Source organism: Epinephelus fuscoguttatus, linkage group LG13 (assembly GCF_011397635.1).
Source record: "Epinephelus fuscoguttatus linkage group LG13, E.fuscoguttatus.final_Chr_v1".
Taxonomy (NCBI): Eukaryota; Metazoa; Chordata; class Actinopteri; order Perciformes; family Serranidae; genus Epinephelus; species Epinephelus fuscoguttatus.
In genome coordinates this window covers 42,276,074-42,303,448 of record NC_064764.1, presented here as the reverse complement: position 1 = coordinate 42,303,448, position 27,375 = coordinate 42,276,074, and the positions used below count along the sequence as shown (strand labels likewise).

Here is a 27,375-nt window from a genome sequence, read left to right as displayed (position 1 = left end):
TGGAGAAAACTGATATCAATGCACATTTTAATCTTTAAAATTTCAAACAGCACAAAAACAAGTTTCAGCATCAGCCATCTATTTACAGAACTTTATAGGGAGCAGCTTCATCAGCACTTTCCCACAGTAAACAAAAACACCATCAAGTATTTTATTTTACGGCTTTAAAGGACCGAGCTGTTGGTTCTGCATGTTTCAACTACACATCACATTCACAGGACTTAAAGCTGTGGTAGGCAGGTTTACTCTGCTGTCAGTGGACAAACATCCCATAATAAGCTTTCAGCATATCGTAACTGAAGTGGTCCGTGAGGAAACTAGACTCCTGCTCCTGCTCTTGGCTCTGGGTTTAGGCTTCAGGAAATCTGTGACAGGAGACTTTGACCAATCACAGGTCGTTTCAGAGAGAGGAAGCTCCTGTAGACACTTTTACTGTTAGTAAACAGTATGACGTTTTTTGGTGGGCGGAGCTTAGCTGGAGGCAAAACAGTTCTCCATAGTTCTGTTGGCCTGTTTAAGACAATGGATGAAGATGACTGGTGTTTCTCACACAAACTGGAGCGTTGATAAATTGGGAGCGCTGTCTGAATGTAGCGTTGGGTTATCCAGAGCAGCGCACTCTCAGAGTGGCAGAGCGCACTCTGGACACTCTGTCTGTGGAGACGGAGCAGCAGAGCGCCGAGCGGAGTGAATGTGTGATTAACTTAACCGTTGGTTCATTCATGTAGAAATATAACGCTGCGTTTCTTCCACCAACAGGGCTCTCATTTTAGTGTAGAGCGTCAGACTGAATTTACCAACGCACCATGTCAGGTCACTCACTCTCCGGGACCGCCAGTGTTACTTGAATAAGTAAACACTGACCAACGGGACCAGACTGGCCGACCCGTATGCTCTCACTCAGTGGATGGATGATGTCACAGGAAGCCAATCTTACAAAGGAGGACCACACTTGTTTGTTTTGCTATGGAAGCTAACGTTAGCTAATGTGCTAAAAAGTTAGCGTTGCAGAGAAATCCAATCTTCCTCTTAATCCCTCCCCAGTTTCTGATGAGGTGGACATGATAACCCTTAATACACATAACCTTATTCATCCCTACAACAGGAAATACTTTTTCCCTAACCTGATATGAAGTGTGCGCTGCACATGTGAGCATTTTTGATGATGGCCTCCGTCCAGTCCTTTGGTCTTATCACATTTAACCATCTTTGTTTTTGTTGACGGGCAGTGGCGGCTGGTTTTGAGCCATGACTCCTTCTATTCTGGCTCCCAATAACACAACAAGACAAACACATTTGAAGACCTGAGGAAAAATGATTCTCCACAGACGTTAGAAAGTTCCAGCAGCTTCTTCACTTGGTCATGTCAATGTTTTCTACTACACTTCAAACGAGCGGCCTCCAACATGCAGAACCAGCAGCAGCTTTGGTCCTTTTAGTGTCACTGTTATACACACACAATGTAAACTAAAGCGTTTGTCCAACATGTTTCATCAAAGACTGAGCAGGTTCTGATTTTTCTTTAGCGTCATAGAAAATAAAACATCGACATGGAGTTAATACACAACAAATATTTACAGCTATAATGTCTGACATTCATTTGTAGTAACACTTGATCACGGTGCGGGAATCACAGAACTTATTATGAATTCAGATTCAGTCAGAAAATAAAACACTTTGTGGTTAAACATTTTAAACGACTGGAGTGTTAAAGTTTCACTAATATATTAATTAATGTGACAAACGTCTGACGATCACGTCTTAGTGCTTCACCATCACAGAGACCTTCCTTAAGTAAAGACGGTACCTTCACATCACCTCTCCAGTCCTCACACACCTGTCATGTTCTGCTGAAGTGAAATCAGCTGCAGCAGAGACGATGGAGGACGTGATGTGGCCCCGTCACAGTCTGGTGCTCTGCCCTGTCTTCATCATGGGGACGTCGTTGGGTTTTTTCTTCACCTTGTCGTCATCGCGGTCGTCATCCTCCCTCCCTGAGTCCTCCAGGTAAACCTTGTCCAGCTGATCGGGGTCCACGTAGGTGTAGAAGTAGGACATGATGGAGAAGATGATGCAGACGCCCAGCAGCAGGCCGGCAAACAGCAGAAACTCTTTCCACTATGGAAACAAACACGGGTTAGTTATGGATGAATGAAAGATGACTCATGTTTATTAATAAATAAATAAATAAATAAATACGGGAAAAAAATCAGTTTGTAAATTAAAAAAAGTATAAATAAATGTAGATTTAATACAAAAATAAATACTGTAATAAAAAATACAGGAATAAATAAATAGGAAAATAAATAAATGTAAAAATAAAATAAAAAAACGAAAGACAGAAATAAATCCATGTTTAAATAAACAAATAAGTACATGAATAAATTAAATATATGTATAAATAAGGAAATAAAAAATAAATACAGTAATAAATGTATAAATAAATCAGGTAATAAATAAATGAATAAAAATAAACAATATACATTCATAAATATACAAAAATATGATAAATACAGGAGTAAATAAAAAGGGAAATAAATAATGTATAAAATACAATAAATAAATGAACATATAAAGAAATACAGAAATAAATAAAAGTATAAATATATACAGGAGTAGATTTATAAAAGAATAAATAAATGCTAAAATAAATGCACAAATAAAATAATTAATGAATAAATAAATGTTGAAAAAAATATTTTAAAAATAAATTAATGTGTAAAGGAATACATAAAATATTATAATTAAAAATTTCTCCATTCTGTATTTCTGTGTGTGTTAATGAGGTGGGAGGTTCTAACCTCTGCATCTATTTCTTTAATTGATTAATTAATTGATTAAACTGATTGTAAAATCTTCCTATGACATCATACCTGCTCCAGTCCTGCACCCTCGGCCACGATCAGCACGATCACGTTCCCAAATGCGACAGTGAGCAGCCAGCCGGCCTGCAGGACCGACTTCATGTTGGCCGGAGCCTGCAGGGAACAGAGAGGGTTAGTGTGTGGTGACAGAGTGTCAGAGGGCAGTGACGGAGTGTGTGTGTGTGTGTGTGTGTGTGTGTGTGTGACGATCAACCTGTGAGTAGGAGAACTCCAGGCCTGTGATGGAGAACATGACCTCTCCGATGGTGATGAGGGCGTACTGAGGGATCTGCCAGGCGATGTGCACGTTGTTGGCTTTCACGTCCTCCATCTTGTGAACACTGATTTTACCTGCTTTCTGTCAAACACACACACACACACACACACACACACACACACACACACAGAGGGTTCAGTCATGATGTGGGCGACTGGTGGGATCAGTGTATGAATACGTCCAGCGAGCATCCTGACCTCTGTGAGTACGACCGTGTAGGCGGCTCCAAAGTCCAGCAGGCCCAGGTCCAAATCAGGACATTCCCGTGAGGGTAAGCTGCAGCTGGCTGTGTATCTACACATGAAGGACGAGGTCAGAGGTCAGAGGTCAGACAAGGACAAAAATCACAGTCAGATATGACGACCTCTGTTCCAGTCTCAGGATCAGTTTTGGGGCATTGAAGCTTCAGTGAGAAGAAGATTTATCCAACAGTCGTGTTTCTGATGAGAAGGTTTAAACTCGAGGAGCAGTCCGCCCTTTAACTGCTTTATTAAGTTGTTTTTCTCGTCACTGAAAAAATGAGCTCGAGCAGGACGGAGAGAAAAATAAGTGTTGACTTGGTTTGTCTGGTGCTTTCATTCATTAACTTACCTTTACTATTTTCATTTATTTAAATATATATAAACCTCCCCCGGTCTATTTTATTCTGTTTATTTCTTTATTTTTCCTCTTCGAGTGTTGACTATTTTTTTGCTCTGTATTTTTGAAAAAGGAACGTCCTCTACGAGACGTAGTATGTTCCTACATGTTCAACAAATGTTCCATAATAATAGTGCCTCAAGCATCCAAAATATCTTCAAAGACTGCCCATAAATAAATAAAAAAATTAACAAAAAAAGAATTAAATCAAAAACAAAATAAAACAAAATTCAATAAAATTCAATAGATACTATTATTATTATTATTATTATTATTATTATTGTTATTATTATTTCTAAAAAATGTACGGCTATACTTTAATAAATGTTTCCTCTATTAAATTAAATTAAATTAAATTAAATTAAATTAAATTAAATTAAATTAAATTAAATAGCCATTGGACATGTTTAATTTGTTTAAAAAGGTGTTTCATCTTCAGGGAAACATGCTTTTTTTTTTTTTTTGAGGAAGCAGCTTTTATTTATTTAAATAAAATAAGTGAGTTTGGTTTTGACAGGTTTGCAGCTCAGACTTTATTTAATCCAAAAAGGAAAACTGTGTTTATTTTTTTTTTTTTATTGTTAAGATAAAAGTTTACTGACTTATTCCTTTGTCTTCTGTAGTTTGTTTTTAATAAAGAAACAAACAAAAAAAAAGGTTGTGGTGCATGTTTATGTAAGAATATAGATCTTTTTTAAATCACATATGTGTACATGTATTTGATTTATTAACACTTGGTGACACTGTTCATGTTAGAAAAAAAGCAAAAAAGTTTGATAAAATATTAATGACAAATAAAAAAAGGTCAAGTGTGGTATAAACATTTTTTTTAGTTTAGGCTGTATCTCGCAGCCAAACTACAGGTGAGAGGAAAAATATGTTTTCATGAGTTTGGGGTGAACTGTCCCCTTAAGATATTTCTCAGTCTTAAAACTATATTTTGACAAATGTTTGCTCTTGTTTCAGTGAGAGACTCTGAGGGGAAAGGGGAGACGAGGACATGAGTCGGACTTGAGAAACCAGTTTTTAGCTGATGCATCTTAAATAATCTGAAAATGATCCACGCTGTCAGAATTCAGGCTGCAGAGACATGAGCCAGAGAGAGAGGGAGCAGCGATGAAAACTGGCTTCAGAAAAGTAAAGTGCACTGACATGTGAAAAAATGTGGATTCATTTGAATCGTCCCTTAAATAAATAAATAAATAACTGACATGTAGGCGATCTGTGTTTCACATACAGTGCTTGTTAGCAGGAGACACTGATCGTCTCTTTGCAACACGCTGCAGCTTCGTTGAGAACAGACAATGTGCAAATTGTTATTAGTTTCTGAGATGCTTCTGAAACACACTGCGGCACGTCTGCCGGAGTCACAGGAACTACCTACTGAGGCCGCAATCAGCCGGGGCGGGGGGACACGACTCTGGACTCTACTGTGGAAATTTTTCTAGTTTACTTCAGTTTCAACTTTGAAAGATAAAGAAGCTTCTACAAGTTGAAAAGCGTCTACACTGGAAGTGGCGTCATGGTTTTGGCTGTGTACACAGGAAGTGGCGCCCTGCAGTCATACTTACACTCCTCGCTCCACGGTCTTGTTGGGAGACATGCTGTAACCAGAGGGCAGCTCGAAGTCCACGCCTCCAACAGTCAGGTTAATGGCCTCCGGCTGTGTGTTGAGGAACCTGTCCAATCACAAGACGTCAACAAACTTTAAGCTGACTGACACTTTTACAGCAGCGAGGGACAAACAGTTCACACTTCTACAGCGTTTGCACCAAAGATGAGTCGTGAGCATATTCTACCTGAGGAGAGGATTCCCGTCTTTATTTTTGGTGATGCAGTCCTCCACCTGAGTGATCAGAGAATGAAAACAACATACATGATGAATTTCTATCCACGCATCACTGTTAATATTTTGTCTTTACAGTCTTGTTTATTTTAGAGATCAGCCGTCACCATCAGAGAATGTTATTTCCTGAAGGCCCTTAAAACCAGTTGACTCACTCCAGCCTGGTCGACTGATAAAAATGTTGGTGCCGTGAGTTTCTGCAAACCATGGACACGTTACATTTGTATGTTTCATACGTATCGTATCAACGTTTTTAAAGTGACGTAGTGTAAGAGCTGACTGTCATGTGGAGGCAGAGGGGATGTTGTTTCACCTGGACGAGACGCCTGCTGAACTGCAGACCGCCGTTAAAGACCAACAAAAACTGGTGGTTTTTTTACCAAGTCATCGCTGAGTTTTTAGACACCAAACATGGCGTTTATCTGATGAGTCATTGCCGTGTTTCCTGCTGGGATAGAGCCACCAGAGGCGTTTTTTAATGTACCAAGACATCGCTGCGTTTCCAGGCAACACTGTGCCACTGAAGCACGTATTCTAAGCCAAAACATGATCATGATGAAGTGTTTTTGTGCCTAAACATCACCACATGTTAACCACAGTGTTGTTGAAGCGAACACAAACATGAAATTTTATCTGCTACATCCATCCATCCATTTTCATCCTCTTATCCGGGGCCAGGTCTCAGAGGCAGCAGGCTGAGTACATCCCTCTCCTCATCAACGCTCTCCAGCTCCTCCTGGAGGACCCCGAGGTGTTCCCAGACCAGATGAGATCTATAATCCCTCCAGTGTGTTCTGGGTCTGCCCCGGGGCCTCCTACCAGTTGGACCAGGAGGATCCTGATCAGATGTTGAACCACCTCAACATGAAGGAGCAGCGGCTCTACTCCGAGCTCCCTCCAGATGTCTGACTCCTCCCCCTATCTCTAAGGCTGAGCCCAGACACCCTACAGAGGAAACTCATTTCAGACGCTTGTATCTGTGACCTCATTCTTTCAGTCACTACCCAGAGCTCATGACCATAGCTGAGGGTTGGGACGGAGATGGACCAGGAAATCAAAAGCTGCATCAAACCACCGACCCATCTCACGCTTCATTCTACCCTCACTGTGAACGAGACTCTGAGATACTTGACCTCCTCCTCTTGAGGCAGTAACTCTCTCCCAACCCAGAGGGAATAATCCTCCGTTCTCCAGCAGACAAACATGACCTCAGATTTGGAGGTGCTGACTCTCATCCTGACTGCTTCACACTCAAAGCGCCTCAGGTCGTGCTGGAAGTCACGGTGTGATGAAGTCACTGCATAATAACATACAAATGTAAAATATCTTGCTTTGCAGAATCGTACATCGCCAACATTTATTCTGGTTGCTGGGTCGCTCATTCAGCTTCTGACTCCAAGTGATGTGGTCCAACATAAGGACACAGTTATCTGACAAGGTTATAATAAAGTTCAGTTTCCTCAGGACTCATTTGTACTTTAACTCACTGGTTTTAAGTCAGTGGGATCAGTTACTTCTGTGCTCCTCTCAGGATGTAAATCAAACCTAAACTCTGACTGCTGCTTATTCAGTCATTATTTTTTCAAAGTTGGAAAAAAAACCCTGCAGATGTGAAAACATGTGTCACTCACTCGTTCACACTGGATCCCAGTAGCGTCGGGGTATAAGATGAGACTGTAGGCTTTCTTTTGGACGAACGTGAAGTTACACTCTGACGTTTTTCCTTCAAAGGTGACTTCAATCTTCAGGTCCTCGCCGGACGCTGGAAACATCTCATATTTGGGAGGGTCCTGTCACAGAGACACAGAGACACCACAGGGTTGATGTCAAGTGGTGGAATTATTTCAAAATGATTTATTAGGTGGGACCTATTGCTTAGCCTCCATGTTTCATGCTTGTCTAAACGAAAGGTGTGCTGACTGACGTCTAATGTGTGTAATGAGTGTGAGGAAGTGGCTCATACAACCCCACTTCAGAAGATCAGATCTATCACTTTACCTTTTTTATACAGTTATAGTAGATATGTTTAGAAAACTAAACCATAACCCTTGTGTTGCATATTCTTTGAATAAAGTTGCACAATCAGCTGAAAAACTGTCCCAGTCTCTGGATGTTGGTGTGGAGCAGCTGCTGGCTCAGTGTGGTGGTGAACACATGTTCAGCGTCATCGAAACACAAATACAAACTGTTCAGACGAACAAAACAAGTTTGAAACGTCTCCACGACTCGGCCAAAGACAAACACATCCTGCACGTTCAGTTTGTGTACCTGATGATTTCTGAACGCTGACAGTTTCACATCATCCTCTTGATCTTGTTTCTGTCAGTTCATCTCTGTTTATTCTCTTCGTACTTTATATCATAAATCTGCTTTAAATATTCTTTAACTTCTCTTTGATATCTGCTGCTGCTGTTGCCGTGACGACACACTCCTGAAAAACAACAGTTTTATCTGACTGAGGCATTTCCTGGTTAGATAACATTATGGAGTGAAGCAGTGATAAACCCTGCATGGGTCAGCACACTCACAGCTCTGGGAACCTCTGGTCCACAATCCTGACTCGGGTTTGAAATGCTAAAAGCAAGTGTGTGTGCAACAAAACCTGTTGACTTGAACTTCAGTTTAACGAGTTGTTTTCCCTCCTACCATCCGTTTACCTGAAGCTCTGGGATCGGCTCTGGGAACACGTCGCTGCCGGGGATCTTCAGACTCACGTTACCTGGCGCCACATTAAAGACCTGCAGGAGACACTTCCCCGCAGGTGCAGGATCCACCACAGATTCCTGGCAGAGAATCAAACAGAAACACCACAGTGACTGCGTGCACAAAATATTCTGTTCATCAGCCTTATTCTGAAGAACGAAGCTGTTTACATGGCTAATAAAAAAGAATATTCCACTAATATTCCAGTTTACATGCAGCTGTGCAGACTCAGATTAACACGCCCCAACATGGCGTTTATCACGTCAAAATATGGAAACGTGCCACAGATTTGTTGGACCGTGTGAACACAGTCTCCGTCATTCAACCGCCTTCTTAAAAAGGCGCTGTTGCACATATCTTTCAAAATGTTTAAACACAGCTGTGTTGATTATTTTTTAGCATCTTGCTCTTCTTGAACAGGACAGCTTCAGAGACGGAGGGGACGACGTGCAGCAAAAGATCGTGTGTTGGAATCGAACCCGCAGCCAGACAGCAGGTGGAGAAAACAGTTCCTCCATGAATCTGCAGCATCAAGGTCTGTGGATTATCTTGAGTAACCAGGTCATGATTTCTGTACAGAGACATTGATGTTGAGTTTTGAGCTCCACAAGCTGAGTGTCATCTAGTTCTGTTACACTGGAGAGAAGTCAGACATCTCTACGGCCTATATCTCCAACACTCTGCAGCTCACACCTAAACTATATCAAATTCAAAATGGCTGACTTCCTGTCGGGTTTACACTGTGGCTCCAAGAGACTTTTTTGTACGTCTTAGTGTGTTACATATGCATATAACATTTTGTTTCCCTATGTGAAAGTTAAAGGTGGGGGCTTTCACTTTGAAAATGGTTCGGGGGCACTGTTGAGCCAGTTTGCCACGTAGCTTAACTTCGCTGTCACATATCTATTGGTATGTTCGTTTTGTACCCTGAGATCGGATTTCCAACCCACATCAACCCCGACTTACGAATTCAAGATGGCTGCCGGTCACATACACAGTGAGTAAACACTCTGATAACCTACTGTTTATAGCAACTTTAACTTCTTTGTTTTACATGAGCTCAGCCATACCCATAGCACTGTTCAATTTGTATCCATGGACATGTTGCTATGCTGTCTGTATGTGCAAAGTAACACATAGAGCGTTGTTATTGCTAACAGTAGCTACGGCTAGCCCAACAGTAGAACAGTAACGTTCATGTTTTCTTCCGACTTGTCCACCGTTGTCAACTCAGAGGTGACGTCATTCCCACTTTCGACTTCCAACCTCTGAGTACAAAACAAACACACCATATTTTCTGCATTTTGGACAAGTGGACGAAGTGTCATGAGTTTTTGAGCATCCCAAACAACACACTCAAAGATGACTACTAATACTGCTGAAAAGAAAAACAATAATGATAATAATTACTTCAGTTCCAACAGAGCAACCGCCTGTGGTCAGTGCTGGGGCCCTAATGACCCCTAATGATAGCACCACAGGTAAGAAGAAAAATGTGTGTTAATGATTCTATGGTGAACTGTCCCTTTAAAGGGTTAGTGCACCCAAAAATGAAAACTCAGCCATTATCTACTCACCCATATGCCGAGGGAGGCTCAGGTGAAGTTTTAGAGTCCTCACATCACTTGCAGAGATCCAAGGGGAGAGGAGGTAGCAACACAACTCCACCTAATGGAGGCTGACGGCGCCCCAGATTCAAACGTCCAAAAACACATCATTGAAACCACAAAATATCTCCATACTGCTCGTCCGTAGTGATCCAAGTGTCCTGAAGCCCCGACATAAAAAGTTGTTTGGAAAAACATCATTTGAACTCTGTTTTTAGCCTCATTGTAGGTGACGAGATGAGTGAAAGCACATGAACACACGTGAAGGTGGTGCCCGTGTCTCACGGTCTCACGCAAGCACACACACGTGAGCGCAGTGCCCAGAGAGGCAGTCAGAGCTACAGGCTACAGTGAGGCTAAAAACAGAGTTCAAATGAGGTTTTTCCAAACAGCTTTTTATGTCGGGGCTTCAGGACACTTGGATCACTACGGACGAGCAGTATGGAGATATTTTGTGGTTTCAATTATGTGTTTTTGGACGTTTGAATCTGGGGCGCCGTCAGCCTCCATTAGGTGGAGTTGTGTTGCTACCTCCTCTCCCCTTGGATCTCTGCAAGTGATGTGAGGACTCTAAAACTTCACCTGAGCCTCCCTCGGCATATGGGTGAGTAGATAATGGCTGAACTTACATTTTTGGGTGCACTAACCCTTTAAGATACAGCTGCAAGCTGCCCACATGATTTCAAAGGTACCTCCTGAAGACGGCTCTAACTTCAGCTGCCATCAACAGCATGAGGACATCATACAAAAGTACATGTGGGGGTGACAGTACAGTGTGTATCCACCTAACCCAGGGTCAGCAACATGTTGCTCTGGAGCCTTTCTTCAGTGGCTCTCTGTGACTTTGACAAAAAAAAAAAAATCATATGGAAATAAAAACAGCTATTTTTTAGCATTTTAAATTTCACTTATCTTTGTTGTTGGCCTCAAGAAAATATGCACCAAATAAATAAAAAAGTTTTCTCAAATAAAATGCGCTTCAAACGCCCACAGCCAGACGCCATTGTCTCCAAATGTTGCCAAACCTCGAGGGTGGTGGCTCCCGAGTGAGGCTGGCTTTGGAAGTTTGGGTGGAGGATAGAGAATATAATCGTGTGTGCACAGCTTCATTTGCTTTTACAACCAACTCTGCAAAGTTAAAGTTCCAAATAATCATAAACAGAGTGAAACATATTAATGAATGCTCATTTAAAACCTACTCGTAATGTCGATTGGCTGATTTAGATCTGTGTTACCTGTGTGTGCTACAAGGCTAAAATATGTTTTGTGGCTCCAGACTGATTTTGGTTTTATTATTTTTGTTCTTTTGACAGTAAAAGTTGCCGACCCCTGACCTCACTGTGAGGACAGCTCAGTGTTTCCAGGACAGGTGGTGAATGTTGTTCTTATCAAAACTGCATTGATGAATTCCTCACACAGTCTGTGTTTGCATGTGTTCTGGCTGTGTTTAACCCTGTGTGTGTGTGTGTGTGTGTGTGTGTGTGTGTGTGTGTGTGTGTGTGTGTGGTGAGTAAACCTTTCTGTCTCTCTCTTTATGTAAGAAGAGGCGAGATACGTACCACAACATTCACCTCCACCAGTGTGGCCGCTCCAAAGGCCAGCGCGGCAAAAATCATCCCTGCGGCCATTTTCCTCAGAGGCCTGACGGACAGACAGACACTGTTATTCAGCTGTCACTCAGAGTCAAACTTTATCACTTTATAAATCACAGATTTCCACATCAGCGTCCTCACTGATCTCCTGCATGATAACAGCCTCGTCACTGTTCTGACATTACGTCCTTCACAAGCTGAGAGCTTCTCTAAGAACATTCAGTGATTACAAACAGCTGTGTGTTGTTTGCTGCTGTCCTCCTCTGGAAGTAGAGGTATTAAACACATTAAACACCCACTCATCAGTTTTACCATTCATGATGTACAGTAAGCTGGTGTACGTGTGCACAGACATGTCCTCCTCTTGTTAACAGTCTGTTATCCTGGGGTGTGTGCGTGGGATAAAAACATGAGGTAACACGGCTCATTGTCCAGGTTAAGAGGCTTCTCAAAGGCTCATTTCTGCCATAAAGACGAGTGTGTCCCAAACAACAGGCCTGTACTCACGTGATATTGATCCTGCAAAGGGCGACGAGTGGATATATAATGAGGTCAAAGATGGGCACCAAGACGAGAATCAGCAGAGCATTCAACATCTAAACAACAGCAGGGGGAAAGCAGGCCGTTAAATGACGCCATAAAAGCTCATAAAATCATAAAGGTTACAGAAACGTGAATAAAAGACTTATTTTGTTTCGATATCGACAGTAAAGAGACGGCAGGATGGCGGTGATTAACAGCTGTAAAAGGTTTTCATAAGAAGAGCATACACGCCACGTCAGGCGTCTGTGACACGTCCTGATGTGACACGTCCTGATGTGACACGTCCTGATGTGACACATCCTGATGTGACACATCCTGATGTTTGTTTCACACTAAATATCTGTTTCCAGTCTGTAGGTTTGTTAGATTTACAGTGCTATAAGTGTGTGAGGGCGTTCACGTCATTTAAAAACAGCTCACATCGACCAAAGTGCTGTACAACAGGAAGAAGTCCCTAAAAACACACACGAGAGGCAACACAACTGTCAGGAACACAGCTCAGACATTCAGAGACACAACACACACACAGGCAGACGTCACAGAAAGCTTCGTCAGGACGACTCAGACGCTGGACTTGAACGAGTCAGTGGAGGGGGCAGATCTGATCTCAGTTTGGGGGCAGACACAGCAAAGGCAGGATCACCCCTGAGCCTGAATCTGGAGCATGGGACAGCGAGGAGCCCCAGGTCCTCTCTGTCCGACAGAGAGGACAGAGGGTTACAGTCGTCCAAACAGGAGGAGATGAGAGCGTGGTGACTGTCTGCAGCTCTTTGAGGGAGAGTAATGGTTTCATTTTGGTGTGGAGTTGGAAAAATCTGGTTTCAACTACTGCATTTATTTGCTCGTCAAACTTAAAGGCGGAGTCAAATATCATGCCAGGATTTTTCATACGGGGTTTAACATGGTTGGAGAGGCTGCCAGGTCGGGCTGCCCCCTAATGGTCAACCAAACATTAGTCAACCAGACAGATCGTTAGCCTGCTGAGTCACAGGAAACAAAAGCGTGACACTCCATCAGCAGCTGCGCCTCGTCAAAACTAATCCAAACATACATGACTGGACCATGTGGGAATTTAATTTGAAAGGACAGACACAGGAAGTGTCCACGCTCAGCAGTCAGACAGGAGTCAGGCGAAAATGACGCCTTCTGATCTGCCGTCATTCAGCTGACGGATGTTCTTTATGTTCTCAACTTGTGGTTATGTTTGAGAGGGAGACACAGCTGTGTCGTCAGCACAGCAGCAGCAGCAGATGTTATATTTTTTAATAACAAAATCGAGTCAACAGTTCAGTTTCAGTGTCCCCAGTTTTTAGGGAAATTAAACATGATAAAGATTCTAACCATGAAGCAATCAGAAGCATTTAATGGCCAAAAACTGTCATTTCTACTCCTGCGACTCTGCGTCCTCATACGAGGATGTTATATTTTGGGTTTGCAGCACATTATACTTCATTCTGATGAACTCAGACCTGCTGTCCTCATTTCTGGACACTTTTTTGCATCATCTGTGGGTGGCAGGAGCACAACACACTAATCCATGTAAAAACTGAACAGCAGCCATTTCTGCCAAATTGGTCAGCAGCCAGTGGCAACACAAAAACAGAGGTCCAAAACCTGATCAGATTTTTGCAAAAGTAACGAGCTAAAATCCTGTTAATTACACAGAATTTGTTTGAGGACACTGGGACTTTGTTACTGTGTTACTGTAGCACTTCACATCTAAAGGTGCGGACACACCAAACCGACATCAAAGAACTAGCGGCGACGAAAGCCAACTGTTGCGTCGTCTACGTCGCCTCACGTCGCCCTGTGTCAGTTGCATTTGAACACACTACACGGACTACATCCGACGGCCAAGTGGCACGTACGTTGTGCGCCTGCGTGAGAGAGAGCGGAGTGAGAGAGTGGTACATCCTGTCAGCCGAGGGGTTTCCTATCTGTGCAGCCGAGCACCGCAGCACCTCCACGGACTATTACATCCAGACGGTCCCGGTGTTTCCTCCGCAGGCTCCACTTTACTCAGCTGCCCGATAAACCCGCTGCTTCTTCCCACTTTAACCTGAATAACAAACCAGGGCTCGGTGCTCCGGTTGGATCCAAACGGAGAGCCGGGGCTAGCTCAGAGACTAGCGGAGGCTAACTGGCTGTGCTTCCCTCCGGTCATGCTGCGGCTAACGCTCCGCTAGCCGCTCCCAGCTAGCTCCGGTTTGTTATTCAGGTTAAAGTGGGAAGAAGCAGCGGGTCTGTGGGGCAGCTGAGTGAAGTGGAGCCTGAGGAGGAAGCACCGGTTAGCCCCGGTTTCACTACAGGCAGATTCACTCGCTACAGGGGCGAGGAAATAAAACCTGACACCTCACCGACAAGCTCCGCTGCTGATTCAACATGCTCAATCGGCCGAAAAGCTGCCGACACCAAAGTGCCAACAGTGCGGGACACACTGCAAAAACTAGGCCGACAGACGCTCACCAACGGCCTGACTTTGGTCGACGGCCAATCGTCGGCTTGGTGTGTCAGGGCCTTAAAGGACAGGGACACTCCTTTGTGGACAGCAATGTTCACATCTTAGCCAGAGGAGACAGACAGCATGAGAGAGGTCTATGTTAAACGACTGGAACGACCATCGTTAAACAGAGGCGGCGGCCTGCGACACCAATTATCACTCATGTACAATGCAGTCCTGAGACCCCCCCCCCCCCCAGACGACTTCACACCCATTCACACCTGGACCCATCTAACCTTAAAGACACACGACAGTCTGGTGGGTCAACGACTCACATGTGACCCCAATGACTCTGTAAAGGTTCACAGCCACAGGCAGCTACCCCTGTGGACCCCTTTGACAGGCATGAGTCATGTGCTGGTTTGGCACAGCAGGGATTCCTATGTCCATGACAACAGGGCTACTTGCTGAAGGCGTGTCTTTAACTGATGACTGTCTTGAGTGATGATGTTTGAAAGCGGCGGCTGATCTAACTCAAATCCACTCCTAAATAGTTGGTCTGGGACGACACTGAATGTGGTGGACCCTCCAGGTGACCGTGGAGCTCAAGTGTGTGTGGAGAGGTAATATTGGACCAAATGGCCCGTATACACAAAGGGACATAAACCTACTGACTGGATAGTTTAAAAACCCTGTCCTGTATTACTGTGTGACTCTGAAAGCACCAACAAAAATATAACTTTAATAAAAAAAGAAAAGCTTGCTGCATCACTGCTCAGTGAGCTGAGGGCGGGACGACCTGCACACACCTGCATCTGGTCCGGCTTAATATTGAAGGAATCTCCCTGGAAGAGAAGAAGATTTCATCTTTATCAGGAAAACCATTTAAACTTTAACTCCATAAATTTAACAGGATAATTAAGGTTAGCATCGCCCAATAAAGTTCACATCCAACTGGACCAGTTTGTGTTTTATATAGATCATAAACTTCGTCATTTACTGGAGTAAAACGATGAGTTGCAGCAACACCCTGACAAAAGAAACGTTTACAGGACTTATTGAGCAATCAGATGAATCTCAGACCCGCCCACTGATATCAAAGAGCAATAAGAGATGTTATCAGCTGCTAACACATCGTTACACCTCCGTTATCTCATGAAGGAAACTTACAAAAGCCATGTTCATCCTCGTGGCCTGAAGCGTCCAGCGGGAGCCCTGCAGCAAAGACAAACACTGACTGTCACTGTCACTGTAAAGCATCAGCTTCACTGCTAGCTTAGCTTAGCTTAGCATGATGACCCATCACCACAGCAGACCTGAGTTGTGTTTTTCCTAGAGAGAATAATGAGTAAAGATCTGACATGTCCTCCAGGGGAGACGTGTCAGAGTTAGTGTTAAACAGAGAGTGAGTTCAGGAGGGCCGGGGCTCAGGAATGTTGAACGTGGCTTTGAGGTTTTCCATAATCAGACGCTTGTGTTGAGTTCTGGTCAGAGGAGAAGATAACACATAGTTATGGGACTTTAAAAAGAGAGCAGTGACACAGGACCTTGACCTCATGCTGACTGAGGAGACTGGTCACGCACGCACGAGCAATCAAAACGTGAATATGATACTTGACTTCAAGCTGAGAGTCTCATTCTGGTGTCACTGGGAAACAATCCCATAATAAACTTTTATCATACTGTAATCCAAGTGGTGTGAGGGAGAACTAGACTCCTGCTCCTCCTCTTGGCTCTGTTATTTAGAGGCTTTAGAAAATCTAGCCTGTGACAAAACACTTTGACCAATCACAGGTCATTTCAGAGAGAGGGCGTTCTTATTGGCTGATCTGCAAATGCAGAAGAGTGTGCACGCTCCTTCAGATGGTGAAAACCTGATTCAATGGAGGAGAATCCTGCAGAGAAAGTTGCTGCTCCAGCATTGCCAACAACTGTCTCCACTGCAGAGCAACCCAACAAAGAGACGGGCTGATCAAACAGAGTCTGAAAGAGAGTCTGACAATAAACTAAATAAAACACGTGTCAGTATCAGTGAAGAGTTGCAGACATGGAGACAACATGATGCTAACAGTTTAGCCTCCTGCTAACAGGAGCCAAAGACTCACAGCTGCAGCTTCAGGTTAGCGTTTATGTAGCTAACGTTAGTTAGAGCCTCAAATCACAGTGTGTCCTCCACCTCACTCCCTGCTGCTACAGACCACCTCAGGAGGGAGGAGAGCAGGCAGCAGCTCCAGAGACTGACACCCAGTCAGCGGCTGAAGCAGCCCAAACTGGGGGATGAAGTGCAGCAAAGGGCCTCAGACTGAAATCGAACCCACGGCTGCTGCAGCACAAACATTGCCTTGGTACATGGGATGCCAACTCTAACCACTGCGCTCCTGGACGCCCTGACCTACACCAGTTTTAGAGAACTACTGTCTTCTTCATTCAGTCTAATTAAAAGTGATGAGAACTTGTTTCTATTCATCCAAGTTACAGACTGTTTCAGATGTGTGATGCTCACTATGAACATTACATAAAATAATTTACTTTATTTACCCACTTGTATGATTATATCATCATTCTGACGGCATTAGTTTTTGTTCTGATGAAAAGCCAATCGTCCAACGCTTCCACAGCTGCCTCCCCGCCCCCCTGCAGCTCACTAATTAAAATGTTTTATCTCGTTTGTTTAATTTGTAGAAAAACTAAAGCATAAAAGGGACGATTCACTCTTTCACAGTGGGGTCATGTGTCTGAACGTCTTGGCTGGAAACCGTAACTTCCTGGAGTCTCCACTGATCGCCTGAAAGACTTTTTGACATGAAAGTCTCCGTGGCGATGCGTCCAACACTTGTTGACACATTTTCAAACCACAGCGGTGAAGGGTCAGAGTGACATTCAGAGAGCCTCGTTTGGTTTTCTCAGACACTCAGCTTCAGTACACGGTGCATGAACTGTGGAATTGGACATATTAAAGAAAGGAACTCAAGGTGTCTTTACAAACCTGCTGATCAAACAGAGCCCAGAACATCGGCAGCGGGATGTAGAGCACCAAAACCCGCAGCACCATCTTAATCTCCTGGATCAGTCGCTTCTGTTGACACAGAAACACACAGATCGTGTTACTGCACTGAAACCAGTGGTGCTCTCTTTCTGAGAAATGCAGGAGTTAGCAGTAGGAGTGCAGTTACTGAGTACTTCTCCTCAGCCCAGTCCAGCCAGTGTTTCCTCGGAGAGTCATACTTCGATCTGTTCCAGCGGTTTTCGATGGCAAACTGCAAAAAGAAAATACCAGAATTGACAATCAGACAGAAGCAGAAGCAATTTGCAAAATTTGTGTTGTTATTACAAAACACAATGTTCCTGGACAGCAAACCAAAGTGAATGAATCCATTTGCACATAAATAAAACTGAGAGATGACTCACCCCGATGCATTTGCAGACCTCCAACAGGATGTTTCCCTGGGGAGGATTCCTCTTGTACAGCCCGCTGCCAGCAATGAACACAACTACACAAGATGGATGAAGAGTTAGGCCGGACCCGGAGGAGTGAACAAAACAGTTTATGTTGGAAACAGTTCAGCTGTTGTGCAAACAAGCTCTCCACTTGCTTGGTAGCAGAAGTGCCAACATGATCTTATTGGCTCTGTATTTATTTCCTCACCGACATGAGGAGAAACAGCAGAATCTGTCAGAGTGCGTTACCATGTATGGATGTTTTGTCCTCTTTAATGGCTTCTGAAATAAAATCTAACGTGCTGTAAACAAGCCTCAGGCCTCGACCACTGAGGCTCGTACTCTGTGTCATCCTCACTGCGATCTGCGGCCCCTCCAGTAATAAACTCACAGCTTGTTTTCACAGTGAGTGGTCAGCGGAGCGTGAAGCCCACACGGATCAGAGAGGGGAGTCTGCAGCAGGGACAACTGACTGTCAGGACGAATGAGGAAGGGCCTTGATCTAGAGGAAGCCCAGCGCGTCACACACTGGACTTCATACAAACACACTGTCAGCATACAGATGCAAGTCTGTACTTCAATCTGATGCAATCTGGACACTAATATTAACTAGAGTCACCACCCTGTGGCTGTATGACTCCGCCCACCAGTCCACCCTGTGGTTGTATGACTCCGCCCACCAGTCCACCCTGTGGTTGTGTGACTCCGCCCACCAGTCCACCCTGTGGTTGTATGACTCCGCCCACCAGTCCACCCTGTGGCTGTATGACTCCGCCCACCAGTCCACCCTGTGGCTGTGTGACTCCACCCACCAGTCCACCCTGTGGTTGTATGACTCCGCCCACCAGTCCACCCTGTGGTTGTGTGACTCCGCCCACCAGTCCGCCCTGTGGTTGTATGACTCCACCCACCAGTCCGCCCTGTGGTTGTATGACTCCGCCCACCAGTCCACCCTGTGGTTGTGTGACTCCGCCCACCAGTCCGCCCTGTGGTTGTATGACTCCGCCCACCCGTCCACCCTGTGGTTGTATGACTCCGCCCACCAGTCCACCCTGTGGTTGTATGACTCCACCCACCCTGTGGTTGTATGACTCCACCCACCCGTCCACCCTGTGGTTGTGTGACTCCGCCCACCAGTCCACCCTGTGGTTGTATGACTCCGCCCACCAGTCCACCCTGTGGTTGTATGACTCCACCCACCAGTCCATCCTGTGGTTGTATGACTCCGCCCACCAGTCCACCCTGTGGTTGTATGACTCCACCCACCCTGTGGTTGTATGACTCCACCCACCCGTCCACCCTGTGGTTGTGTGACTCCGCCCACCAGTCCACCCTGTGGTTGTATGACTCCACCCACCAGCCCACCCTGTGGTTGTATGACTCCGCCCACCAGTCCATCCTGTGGTTGTATGACTCCGCCCACCAGTCCAGTGTCTCTGACAGTCTCCATCCATGTCAGTGAAAACATGGATGCTTCACACACAGAAGATCTATACAATCAGCACAGTTTCAAGATTAGAGTCACCAATTCAGTATCTGACCAAATGTCTCCCCTTCTGTTCCTGAGATATGACGTTAAAACATGATGATGTCACAGTCAAGCTGACCTTTGACCTTTTGACCTTCATTATTTTATCCAGTTACACATTTGTGTCAAGTTTGGTCACAATTAGTGAATGAATTCTTGAGTTGTGGACAGAAACATGTTTGTGAGGTCAAACTGACCTTTGAGCACCAAATTCTTATCAGTTCATTCCTCGCTGGATATTTGTGCCAACTTTGAGGAACAGACGGATGCACAACCTGACGACATGATGCCTCCAGCTGAGGCTATCACCGATGTAGAGACATGAAAATGTGGCATTACGTTACAGCCTGGTGCTTTTATTTGTTTCCTTGGAGCACAAAGTGCATTCATTTGTTTTAATGTGTTTTAACCATCACCAATATTCAAACTGTCATGGCCGTCCGACTGCTGTTCAGATATCTCACTCAAAAATAAAGCTGAACCTTAATTTGGCGCCAAATCATCAGTTGCAGACGCCTCTGACATTCTTCTTTTTATATTTGCTTGTTCGTCAGTCAGTGTGTTGTTTACATCTGGGGATGTTTTTGGTCCTCAGCTGCAGCTGCAGAGTGAGCGCTCCTTGTTTTCACACTGTTCTCTGGTACATGCAGCTGCAGACCCAGAGCTGAGGTGAGTCTGAGTGAGACGGAGGCAGCCGTCCTGACGAAGAGTGGCTTTGTCCGGTCAAACCCACGCTGACACAGGGAGAACAACCCACCCTATTGCTGTGAGGCAACAGTGCTAACCACTGCACCACCATGCCGCCCCCAAGTCTACTGGCCACTGGTGACGTGTTGCTAAAAACACCCATGTTTGGTGACTAAAATGCCGCTGGAAATATAGTGATGACTCGCTTGTCGGTCTCAAACAGTTGTCTGCAGCTTGGCAGGTGTCTTTATGGTGCCACACCTTCCACCATGCCCTCCTCCTCCCGATGGCACAGTCAGCTCATGAACTACATCACCTACCATTACACTTTACATACACATCATTGATAACGATATGTATGAAACATACAATGCCAACATTTTCCTCTGGCGTCTGTCGGATGATGTAACGGGTGGACGGACACTCACCTAAAGCCACCATCATCAGAGCTGCAGGAACCCCGAAGGCCAGAGCGTAGCAGTCTCCACCGAAACACTGCACGTCACCTGCGGGAGTAAATCCAGCGTTAACGGCAGTGATGTCAGAGACACCTGGTCACCTGATTGGTTATATAACGTGTTGAACATTAAGGCTGCTCACTTCTCAGTATGGGAGTGATCACGGTGGACAGAAGGCTGCCGGCGTTGATGGACATGTAGAAAATGGAGAAGAACTTCTGCCTCTCGGTGCCCTGCAGGAGATCAACGAAATAATCAGGAGACACGTTTTAAACACTGTAATTATACTGTGAAAAGATAAATGAAATGTAAACAGTCACAATTTAGAACGTAGAGTTTGTGTGATATGAAGTTAAAGAGTGAGAACTGAAAACAAATCAAACTCTTCCATCACCAACAGACGACACTTTGACTTCCTGTTCACTCAGACTGCTTCCTGCTGGATAAATCTCATTCATACTGACTCGTCCCAGATGATGTAACTCACTGTGTCCTTCAGGGACGCCACTGTACACACCGTACAACACACTGTGTCTTCAGACTGAACAGGAAGTGCGGTGACTTACATGTTCCTCATCAAACTGGTCTCCTCCAAACGCCGCCACGCAGGGTTTGATTCCTCCGGTGCCGAAAGCTATGAGTATCAGACCTACCATGGACAGAGAGCTGCAACACACACACACACACACACACACACACATGAACAGCTGATAACGACAGTGGACGCACAGAACAGTTTGAGTTAACTGTCACACTGAACACACTGAAACGTACACATGCAAATAACCTGCTGATAATGAGGATACAGGACGTGTGAACCGCAGCACTCAAACTGTTACAGCTGTGTGTGTTCTGTGCTGCTGTCACTTTCCCTCAGGTGTGCATCTGCCCAGGTGAGCTGTGTTACCTAACGAGCTGTATTGCACCTGGCCTGGGGAGGAAGTGTTAAAGAGCTTGTGTGGCAGCAGCAGAGGAGGAGAGGTGGTGTGCGGGGACCGCTGCCTCTCAGTCTGAGAGTTATTATCTTGTTTGCATGATTTATTAATGACTGATGGTTTAAAGGTGTCGTATGTGGTTAGTCTGGGTCAGCGGTGGGGCGTTACAGAAACTGATAGTCTGAAGTTGCCCAACAAAAAATGAAACCTTAAAAAGAGAGAGGCAACTCAAAGGCAGATCAAAACCTTGTGTCGGGTGCTCATGGTGAGTGGAGATCTACAGGAAGGCTCTCCATCAATATAAAGAACAAGGAAGTACATATTTAAAAGTCTTTACTGCAGAGTAGGGCTGCAACTAACGATTATTTTCATTGTTGTTTGTCGACTAATCGTTTTATTGAAAAATGTGTTAAAATGTTGAAAAATGTCGGTCTGTCTCTCCCAAACCCCAAAATGATGTCATCTAATGTCTTGTTTCGTACTCACGTCGAAGGGTTTGAGTTCACCATCATGGGAGAGTGTGTAAAGCTGCCGATATCTGAACGTAAGAAGCTGCAGTAAGAGTATTTTGGGTACTTTTAAAGAACTTTTCTATGAAAAGACTCAAACCGATTAGTCAACTACTGAATTAGTCACCGATTATTTTGATAGTGGTCATTGATTAGTCGACTATTCGCTGCAGCCCTGCTGTCGAGGCTAAATGATTAAACGAGCCGACACGTGTGGACCACTTCATGTCTTCATCAGGGCTTTACAATGAAAATGAAAACATGAACACAACCGTTATCAGGGAGGGACACGGCTCTTCACTCACGGAGGAATTAATCCTGTGCTTCAACAGTTTGGATTAATTTGATTTATGTAAAATGAAGGTCTTCAGGTGTCGGACTGTTGGTTGGACAGAATGCACAATCTGATGACGTCATGTTGGACTGTGGGAACTTGTGACAGACGTCTCTTACTGTCTAACTGATGATGTAATAACTTGTTCAACAGAGAAAATAATCTGTGAAGACTTCCCTCTGTCTCCTCTCTCACGACGCGCTCCCGTTCATCGTGCACTCAGTATAAAGTGTGTGACTGCAGCCATGAATGAGGAGGACTCGTCTGAAGGCTGCGATCCATCCCATCTGATTTCACCCTCTACACATATAAACTGACCTGATGAGCTCCTGCAGTGTCACATATTCATTGTTTGAACACAACAAAGCCACATTTTCTTCTGCTGACTGGGCTGAACTGGGCTGAACTGGGCTGGCACCACACACCTTAATGCACAGTAATAACAGAGACCTGTGTGTGTCCTCTGTCTGACAGCACTGGTCCTGAACCAGCTCCTGATCACTCACATGTGCACGGTGGTGTTTCCCACAGTGGGAATGGCTCCGACCGACTTCACCACATGGCCGATGACGTAGACGAAGGACAGGTAGATGATGGTCCTGTGGACAGTGGTGACCGACAGTCAGAGCACTTATTATACAACATCTGTGTGTGTGTGTGTGTGTGTGTGTGTGTGTGTGGTCGGAGTGATTCACCCCCTCTAATAGGAGCTGTTACACAACTCAGACAGAGCTCTCAGGTTAAAGAGGATAAAACACACCAGTGATGATGAAACTACAGATCCATGATGACACATCTGACACCTAGTTGTTGGTGATTCTGAGTGAACTGACCCTTTAATGTTTTCGGGGACGAAGGACACGGTACTCACTTGAATTTTCCGAGCCAGGAGTCAGCGATGAGCGCTCCCAGGATGGGTGTGAAGTAGCAGAGGCTGCCGAAGGCGTGGTAGATAGCGGTGGAGAGGTCCTCGTCCCAGTGCAGGTAGTTGACGAAGTAAAGCGTGAGCAGCGCTGTGAACAGACACACGAGCATGAAACTGTGACCCCGATCAGAGGACATGTAGAGTCCAAACTTCACAACTGAGAACACGTGTACTAATAATAACGTTCATTTAGGTGTAAAAACACGACAAACTTCACTCTCCCATTCATCGTTTATGGAGCAGCTCCAGACTTTAGACTTGATGACATCACAAGTTTGAGACTCACTCCTCTTTTTACAGACATTTTATTAATGTTTTTGGACATTTTAATAATATATTCTAAGACATTTTGTAAAAAACAAATCAGATATTTTTAGAATATTTTATCGACATTTTTCTGACATTTAAATCAACATTTCTTTTCAGACATTTTATCAACTTTTTTTTGGATATTTTATCGACACTCCAGATATCTATATCTCATAATATTTTTTCAGAACTTTTATGAAGATTTTTTCAGATATTTTATCAAGTGTTTTTTCAGAAATGTCATTAACTTTTTTGGACATTTCATGAAATTTCTTTCTGATAATTTCACACTATTTTTTGGAAGTTTTTTCAACATTTTTGAGACATTTTATTTACATATTTTCGGACATTTTACTGATTTTTAAAAAAAAACATTTTATCAACTTTTTTGGACATTTCATTAACATTTTTTTGGGATAATTTCAAAATAGCTTTAGATTTATTTATTTTTTATTTTTTTTTTAACTTTTTTTGACATTTTATTTACATTTTTTTCAGATATTTTCCTAATATTTTTGGAAGTTTTATCACCAATTTTTCCAAATGTTGTAAATGTAACATTTTCTATGATATTTTATGAACATTTTTTAAAATATTTTTCTGACATTTCATTTTATAAAAAAAAAAAAAAAAAATGTCATCAACATTTTGGCTTCGAGGAAGAGAAGCTCATGTTCACAATTATTGACTGAACTCTTCTCGGCCATGGAAATAACATACAAGAGTTATTAAGTTTGTTGATGTTCCCCTTTAAGAAGATAAACTAACTGTTGTTGTTACCAGCCTGGACATGATGTCACCACATGAGCAGATACATCAGAGTCACATGGTCATGTTTACCGGTCACCTTGTTCACAGAAATTATCTGATGAAAAACTCTTCATTCAAAGTCAGCTTCAAAGCTTTTCCCTGAGCTTTCAACTGCAGCACATGATCTTCCTCAGCAGACAGTTGTTAACTAAAGACGTGTCTGAAAGCTTTGAGAAAAAGCTGGTTAGTGAAGAGTTTTTTCTTTCTCTGTCACACTCAGCTCAAATGATTGATTCATGCGTTCACGAGGTTTCTGACAACACGCCGTGGCAAATGATGTTTTCTGGCTGCTCGTGTGAACTCAGTCCTCAGAGTGAGACACTGAACGGTGAAAGCTGCTCACTCACAATGAACTGATGCAGTGATGAGGTGATTATTCAGTTCATCGATATTTAAGTTATTCATCAGACAAAAATATTAATCTCCCTCTGGTTCCTGCTCCTCAAACCTCATCACACCTTCTCATCAAGTGAACTTCACTTCCTGTTCCTGGAAGTGTCGATTTAAACTGCTTGAAGAGGAAATGACATGTGAGTGTCAGTGAGGTCATGTGAGGGAAGGTGGAGACCCCAGTCTGAAGGCTCTCTGTAACTCTGACTCTATGAGCATCACTGCTCGTTCAGCTTTGTGTCAAACACTGTTCACACAGAATCCTGTTCTTCAGGTCGATCTGTGCGACCACATGTTTCCACCTGTGGAAAGTTACGTACCTTTCATGCCATAGTAGGAGAAGCGTTCGCAGAACTCGTTCACCACGATGAAGCAGATGCTGACGGGATAATTGGTCCCACATAGTTTCTGAAAGAGGACACAGTTTGTTCACTGACTGGGAGTCGACACTTTTTAAACCAGGTGCAGTAAGAAGTGTTAAACCCTCTGTCAGTTAATTCATAATCCACTGTCTAATCTCTTTGTCAAATATTAAAAAAAGGAGCAGGTATAATCAATATTTCCTCTGTCTCTAACAGAGCTGACTGATACTGGACATGGAATAACAGGAATGTGGCTGATTCTGTTAAGAACTCATGATTCACTGGAGTAAATCAATATGCAAAAATAGAAAAAAATACTTTCAGACTATTTCAACACTTTTAATATGATCATGCAGAAAATTTTGATAAATGTTTTTTAAAAAGTTAATAAAATACTAGAAGAAAATGTTAATAAACTGTCCAAAAAATGTTGATAATATATCAGAAGAAAATGTTAATAAAAAGTCTGAAAATAAGTTGATAAAGTGCCCAAAAAAAATAATAAAATGTCTGAAATTGTTTGATAAAACGTCCCAAAAAAATCCAAAAATGTCCCCCAAAGGCATAATATATTGTTGACAAAATGTCCAAAAAAATGTCAATAAAATGTCAGAAAAAAATGTTGCTAAAATGTGTGAGAGATTTTTCTCCATCAAAGTTAAAATGTCTGGGCCCCAAAGTCATCTTGCCTCAAAATCTTAAGTTAATATATATTTTCTAGCACATAAAGTCATATGTGCCTTTATATAGCACGTATCTACATATAGCAGTAATATCAAGGAAACTATAATCACTAGCAATGCTCACCAACATTTTAAAGTGCAGGACTCTGGAGTGTGGGTCGCCTTCCTCTGAGGCGGCCATGTTGTTTCTACAGTAGCCCAGAACACACAAATCAAACACGGGCTCTAGAAAGAGAGACGTTCCTGTTTTCGCTCACTGCTGGACGCCTCTTAATCCAAACTGGACTTTTTGAAACAAACAGTGTGCTGGTTTATGATCATCGTCCTGCACATGATAAACTCATATCTAAATATATTTTTAAATTTCACAGTAAACTGACTTTGTCCTTCAGAGGAGTGTCTTTTAACTCCATTTCCACACCTGATGATCACTGAGTGATGTGAACATCAGCTCCAGGAGACAGTGGACCCTCAGGTTGTTTTATCAACCAGTGTCCCTCTGACTCTGGAAAACTCTCTGTTAACAGCTCTCAGGGACAGTTTCCTCAGGAGGACTTGGTTTCAGTGAAAACCAGTGACGGCAGAGTCTCAGCAGAGTCTCAGAATAATTTCAGCCAGCGTGCTGAGTTTGGGCCGATGCTGGGCCAGGTCAAAATCTGTGCTATTAAAACAAAGTGTGCTCAGCCAGGCTGATAGTCTGTCTCTGTGGGTGGTTGTAAGTCTCCCTGTGTTCTATGTTGGTGAAATGACCCTTTAAATGTTCAGCTGTGACCATGTGTCTCCACACAAGTCCTGAGTGCATGTGTGGCACCAGATCTCCAAACGGTCCCTGCAGCCTGAGCGCCTGTTGCATCATCTCACTACTAACTTAGCGCTCCTGCAGTCCTGGTCTGCAGAGACGGATCTGATCTCTGAGTCCTGGTCTGCAGAGACGGATCTGATCTGAGTCCTGGTCTGCAGAGACGGATCTGATCTCTGAGTCCTGGTCTGCAGAGACGGACCTGATCTGTGAGTCTCAAACACTCGGCTGCAGATTCACTTACAGGACGAGACGAAAACGCATTTTCACTCCATTTATCAGACACCAGAAGCCGCTCCGCTCCGTCTGTCCTCTGTCCTCTGTCCTCGCCTCTGATCCACACACACTCCAGAAAACTTTTTTTTTTCTTTAACAGTGGCTTTAAATCATTTGTTAAAAACGTCTGAGCCCCTCAAACAGTCCGCTGCACACACACTTCTTACCTTACTCATGGTGCTTTATTTGCTGTGGAGACTTTGTGGATGTTTGCTGTCGCATCGGGAGCTGCTGACTGATTTCCAAGTCCGTCCCACTCCGTCTCTGCTCCGAGGACACGAGTGTAGAGGCTCGGTCATGAATCCTCTTAAAGCAGACTGGAGTTAATGTTCCACCAAACAACTCTCACTTCTTCCGCTCGGAGTGTCGGAGGCCCTGCACACCTCAGACACACACACGCATATCATACGTGTGCGTAAAG

The 27,375-nt window shown here is 43.8% G+C and overlaps 1 protein-coding gene across 1 annotated transcript; it reads right to left on the bottom strand.

Annotated features, from left to right (window-relative positions):
* Positions 1-52: 52 nt before the first annotated feature.
* Positions 53-27,375, bottom strand: slc15a2 (solute carrier family 15 member 2). The gene is made up of 22 exons (XM_049594063.1): positions 27,122-27,375; positions 25,155-25,242; positions 23,272-23,413; positions 22,907-22,999; positions 21,189-21,288; positions 20,765-20,855; positions 20,593-20,670; positions 17,920-18,002; positions 17,685-17,768; positions 17,498-17,587; positions 15,682-15,726; positions 15,321-15,356; positions 12,036-12,124; positions 11,496-11,577; positions 8,284-8,409; positions 7,258-7,416; positions 5,580-5,626; positions 5,352-5,459; positions 3,339-3,435; positions 3,079-3,222; positions 2,874-2,978; positions 53-2,118 (listed from the first exon to the last, which is right to left on the bottom strand). Exons 1-22 carry the CDS (start codon positions 27,128-27,130, stop codon positions 1,903-1,905), a joined length of 2,112 nt encoding a protein of 703 aa, XP_049450020.1. The 5' UTR covers positions 27,131-27,375; the 3' UTR covers positions 53-1,902.